Source organism: Daphnia pulicaria, chromosome 4, assembly GCF_021234035.1.
Source record: "Daphnia pulicaria isolate SC F1-1A chromosome 4, SC_F0-13Bv2, whole genome shotgun sequence".
Lineage (NCBI taxonomy): Eukaryota > Metazoa > Arthropoda > Branchiopoda > Diplostraca > Daphniidae > Daphnia > Daphnia pulicaria.
The window spans coordinates 11,915,625-11,921,624 of record NC_060916.1 but is presented as its reverse complement, the minus strand read 5'-3'; the positions used below and the strand labels follow the sequence as shown (position 1 = coordinate 11,921,624).

The following is a 6,000-nucleotide window of genomic DNA, read 5'->3' as shown; positions in this document are numbered from 1 at the left end:
TTATGCTAGCGTCAAATACCTGCTAACCCGGGAATACTAAATGTATTGTGATTTTGTGGCGTTGTTGTGGTCGTTTATTTTCTTAAATATTATTTTCAGGAAATTCGAGTATGAAGAAAGAACTAAATTTGCGGTTTCGATTTGTTTGTTTTCAACACGCCAGATACTGAATAAAGTTGCCAAATTCCACATCGGTTAAAGAAAATATGAAATGTACGCGGCCGAAGAATATTTTAGTATTAAAAAACGCCAGAGCTTTGCGTTTCTCTGTTTGGAGGTCGAATGCTGTGCCGCCGCACGTAAAATACTTTCCACCTTATCATGCCCCGTCCTTCGCTGAACCTTTTGGAAAGAAAAGAAAACAACTGGCAGTGTGCGAACGAGAGGAGACCAGTAGAGACGCACAGAATTTTCATCCTTGCGTAATTATCTGCGGGAAAATCCATTCTGCAGCGAACTGCGAAATCTGACTAATTTCGCAATATTTTTGCCCAAGTGAAACAACGGTTTATTTTCACTGACTTGGAAATTTGGAATTCAGTGAATTGTCAGCTCACATTTGGTTTGAACATTCAATTTGACTCTTCTTCATTCTCCGACATTTTGTAGAGCTGACATCATGAGCTTATGCAATATTGATGCGAGTTGTTAAAGTGTAACCAGGTGTAGTCAGTATGACAAAGGTGAAAATGTCTTCAATGTACATTCTGTTTGGAATCGCATTGTTATCTGTGATGCATATAGTGGACGCCGAGAATTTGACAGATTGGAACATTGGCGACGGCGGATTCAAATGGCGGACCAACTGTTACTTTTACCGCGACGACATTGGACAAATTCCTCTTACGGAAGCTCAAGGAAAAGAGTGTGGTCGACTTTGTATTTCCAACCCGCAATGCAGCCATTTTTCGTTTGGTTATTTGAATAATTGTTACATGCAGAAGGCGCCATTGACGAAATCTCGTCAAGATGTCAATTATGGGATCACAACCATTTGTGGCATCATTCCCTGGAGGTTTGGATCTGAACCAGGTATGTATTAACAAAATTCATTATTATTATTATTAACATATTTATTGACAAAATTAAATTGAATCCAACTAACTTTTGACATTTTTTTTCCTTTTTACTTCTCAGCGAAAGATGACTGGAAAAATGACAACAGCAGTGGTGCTCAAAACTGCGGTTTTTATGGAAACGACAGTTTGATTTTGACGACAGAGTGCCGACAGGCCAAAGATTGTTCCTATTGGTACGAACAGGTTCTTCCCACTAATGGATCAACATCCTGTAAATTAGTAGATGGAAGTTCAGGATCTTGTTGCCCGGAGAACCCCAAGCTCACCGATAAAAAAAGTAATTTGTTGTCCTGTTCGATCCTGTTAAATGAACTATAAATTGATTCTTCTTTCACGGTATCGTACTCAGAAGAAATTCTAGTAACAAATAAGACAGTCATCGTCGCCGTTTCTTCAACATTTGCTGTCATACTTTTGATTTTAATTATCTTCGTTAGAGTCAAATATTATTACGACAAGGTAAACATTTCGAATTTATTAGTTAGCAAGAAATCTGTGTCGGAAAAACTTAAAACCAACAGACCAATCTAACCAACGTTCATTCATTCTTCGTCCATTTGATTTATCAATCAAAAGAAAGTACGAGTTTTACAGGACGCACTACTTAAATTGCTGAATGGGAATGCCAGTCAAATTAATAACCAGTCACCAATAGAAGACCAGGTAGAGTTCCTTCCCTACGACAGACGATGGGAATTTCCAAGACATCGTTTGAAACTCGGTTCGTTTTTATTTTCCTTTTTCATGCCTTTTAAAAAACGGAATAATGCTTCTCATTGTAATTTAGGAGTCCAGCTGGGAGTTGGCTGCTTTGGTCGTGTAGTCAAAGCGGAAGCAATGGGACTTAAAGGCTCTGAAGAAACTGTCAAAACGGTGGCCGTCAAAATGGTTCGGTCGGAAGCCAACGTCACCGCAATGGAAGCACTCATCAGTGAACTAAAAATCCTCGTCTACTTGGGATCGCACCTCAACGTCGTCAATCTGCTGGGAGCCTGCACTAAGCAAATACATAAGGGTAATTAACTAATCCCAAGTGTTCGAAACCGTTCAAAACATGTTGCGTGTTTTCTTACAATTGTCATTTCCCTTTTTAGGAGAACTTTTGGTGATCGTTGAATATTGTCGGTTCGGCAATTTGCAGTCTTTTTTGATTAACCACAGGGCCAACTTTGTTAATTTGGTAGACGAGTTTGGGAACCTGAAAACGCTAGACGAAATGGAAAGTAGCAATTTCAGCAGGTAAATTAGTTTCTTCATTGTGATGTAATCAAAATTAAGTTAAATGGAATTATAATCCACAGGTCAATTGGGGAAGAAATCCCATCGCAAGTCGAAACGAGAGATTTGCAAATTGACGATCATTCTGGCGTGAATTCACCATCCTCTGAAGTTTTGGACGTTTCAAGTAAAAGAACATCCCAGATAAATTTTAAATGATAACCAAATCCTCCTGTTTCTCTGACAGATTCCAACCAGCAAGATCGGCCGATTTCCACAACAGATCTCATTTCTTGGTCTTTTCAAGTAGCCCGAGGAATGGATTACCTGGTTAGCAAAAAGGTAAGAGTCTTACCCAATAAATATCTATATCGTCGTTGGAAGTGACTCGCGTTATCACGAATAGGTCCTCCATGGGGATCTCGCCGCCCGCAATATTCTACTCGCTGACGATGGAGTTGCAAAAGTGGCCGACTTTGGAATGGCGAAGAAAATGTATTACGAAGAACATAACGAAAAAAAAGGACAGGTAATTGAAATATAAAGTTAGAACATCTACGATTCTATAAAATAATATTTTTAATGTCAGGGGTTGATGCCGGTTAAGTGGATGGCGATTGAATCCTTGGTTGATCGCTTCTTTTCCAGCCAATCCGACGTGTGGTCGTACGGAGTCCTTCTCTGGGAAATCTTTTCTTTGGGCCGAGTTCCCTATCCAGGTGTGAATTTGACGTTTCCCTAATTTATGATTAATTGTAGGTTTTGAGTATCTTTTTCATTTAGGTATGGACGTCGGTCACATACTCATGAAAGAAATTCAAAAAGGATATCGGATGGACAAACCGGAACTGGCGCCCAACTTTTTCGGTGATATGATGGCCGATTGCTGGAAATCGGATCCGAAGGAGAGACCCACCTTTAGTCAAACGGAGCAGATTATCTGCGGCCACATGGAGTCGTCGGTCACCTCTGACTATTTGAATATGAACGCGCCGTATGTGAAGCTCAACGAAGAAAAGGAGAACGCAACGCCAAAGGATCAATTTGGATTGGCCAAGTTGTTGAGAGAAAAGTCGGGAACTCAATCCAAGATGGACGCCACGCCACGATATTCAATGTTTCCTGTGCGATCTTCCAAAAAATTTGCGGATTCTGATTGATCCTTAGTCAAACGTTAGTTATAAAGTCTTTAACTATTCAATATTATTTTAGTACGTAATAAGATAACTACTGTTGGTTACATATCGAAAGATAGGTGTGAGAATGGTTACCAATATTTCTACGCGTGCAGAAGCAGTAAAAAGGGTGAGGTTCTTCTTTTCTTTATTGCATCGAAATTCTTCTTTTCTCTATTGCATCGAAACAAATTTGTCGTATCCATCAGATAGACGTTGTCACTTGTTAGGTGTGCAGCAGATCTATTCGCTCTATGCGAGTATTATTTACTATTTATCGATTTTAGCAGCACCTGGCTAATGGTATTTTTACACGACAGTGCTCGGCTGTGGGGTGTGTTAAGCGGAGAGTGCATGTGAAAATGGGCATTTCGTAAAGGTGAATCAGGTTCGGATTTCACGAGGATATGCTAGAATCAATTTCCTTGTCGGTTAGTTGTTATTTGTTTATTTTTTGATAATGATTTTTGTTAGCATCCCCTACCCTCCCATCAATCCAAGTGAAATCGAAGAAATTCGATTCGAGAAAAAGCTTTGAAATAAAAATAATCTTCAATTTTAACACCAGGCAGACCTTTTACTAAAAATATTAAATATTATTTCTAGCTCCCACTAGGGATGAGCAAGTAAAACTCATTTCCCAATCGTGAACTATATTATTGAAATCTAAAAATTATACCCATTACAAGATGAACGGTTCCGAACGGCGAACGGTTCTCTTTGAATGTTATTTAACATATGTTTATCGTTGTGTGTATTTAGAGATATAGTTGTTTTACCAATACTATTGCAATTAATAAGACATTTATCGAGAGCTTTGAATTGGCTCTGTATTTATTGTCCATCGGAACTGCTACCGAGGTAACGAAACCAGCAGTAATAACAACCAGATTGATAACTGAAATGCCAATTGGATAACCAAAACCAGCCAAAATTGACTTTAGTTGCTTTAAGTTCAAAACACGGTGTGATTGTTAATTTGCTGAAATGAAGAGTTCAAGATAAGAATGTACAGTTAATTCATTCCGCTGAGTGGTTATTCTTACAGGCCGGGCTTACCTTGAAAATAAATGTGTGGTCGAAAACTGGCTAAAAAATTTTGCTGATTTTCGAGAAGGAGGTGGTTCTATTTACTATTTTTCTTTCCCATTCCCTAATTCTACTTTTGTCTTTCTCGATTTTTCTTTAATACTCTTCCTCTTTTTATTGCGTAACAGAAAATGTCTCAAATCCACAAAAAATTACTACAGTCAGTTAGCACTTGCCAGGTGTGCAGCTAGGTGCGTTTTTCTGCTGCTTTAGTTTTCTAAGTTTAGAAATGCGGTGAAATTTCGGTGAAATGATGGCTGCTTGCTCGAAATCGGATCCGAAAGAGAGGCCCACCTTCAGTCAAATGGAATTATGGAAGAGATTATCTGCAGCCACATGGAGTCGTCGGTCACCTCTGACTATTTGATTATGAACGCGCCATATGCCAAGCTCAACGAAGAAAAGGAGAACGCAACGCCATTGAAGGATCAATTTGGATTGGCCAATTTGTTGAGAGAAAAGTCTGGAGCTCAATCCAAGAGGGACGCCACGCCACGATATTCATCCCTTCCCCAATGAACTGAAAAAAGGGGGGATTTATTACGACGGATCATAGCCTATAGACCTTATTAAGATCCAAAGGTATGGGTCAAGCCGACCCCTTTGCGTCGCGTTGCAGTGTGAAGGGGTGCCGTGAACAGAAGATTTTTATTTTGCTCGCCCCGCAGTACATGAATTTAGGCTTGTCGGGTTAATCGTGCCCGAGGGAAGAATAGGGAGGAAAGGAAAGTCTGGTCCCCTCTTTTTTGCATTCTTTCCTTTCCTCCCTTTCCTTCCCTCGGGCACGATTAACCCGACAAGCCTAAATTCATGTACTGCGGGGCGAGCAAAATAAAAATCTTCTGTTCACGGCACCCCTTCACACTGCAACGCGACGCAAAGGGGTCGGCTTGACCCATACCTTTGGATCTTAATAAGGTCTATATCCTCTTTAAGAAACATTTTTAATTTTCAACCAAGATGTTGTTCGAATCGCCCGTCTCCGTTATTTTACTTCAGTGATTCTAGGTGTGACTGACTGGCAGCAGTGTACAATTTGTGTATATTTACAGAGTAAAAGGGGTGTAGGCCTACGTGTTATAATGGACAGTGAAACAGTTCAAAACGTCGGTGACGTAATAGCAATAGTTAAGTGTGTAACTGACTGCAGGTGTTTTTTGTACAGTGAAGTGCGAATAATTATGATTCCTTACGCCACTATAGTCTTCAAGCCTGCGTCCGTCTTCACAGGTATAATATTCGAGGTAAAGTCTACAGCTATTCGTATGGTTAATGGGATATCTAATTTTCTCAAAAATCCATTAGCATATTTATAAAGCATGTGCACATATGTTTCAGACTTTCAGTGGAATTAAATATTGTTAGCGTGTTTTTTTAAAAATCGATAATATTAAAAAAAAAATAGTAATAGATTTAAATTAAAACTTATTTATTACCTA

At 39.3% G+C, this 6,000-nt stretch overlaps 1 protein-coding gene across 1 annotated transcript; it reads left to right on the top strand.

Annotated features, from left to right (window-relative positions):
* Positions 1–1,398: 1,398 nt before the first annotated feature.
* Positions 1,399–4,539, top strand: LOC124337064 (platelet-derived growth factor receptor alpha-like). Its single transcript, XM_046791090.1, has 9 exons — positions 1,399–1,538; positions 1,656–1,800; positions 1,867–2,094; positions 2,174–2,318; positions 2,381–2,484; positions 2,545–2,639; positions 2,704–2,826; positions 2,887–3,016; positions 3,081–4,539. The coding sequence occupies exons 3-9, from the start codon at positions 1,917–1,919 to the stop codon at positions 3,455–3,457; spliced, it is 1,152 nt and encodes a 383-aa protein (XP_046647046.1). The 5' UTR covers positions 1,399–1,538; positions 1,656–1,800; positions 1,867–1,916; the 3' UTR covers positions 3,458–4,539.
* Positions 4,540–6,000: the final 1,461 nt, after the last annotated feature.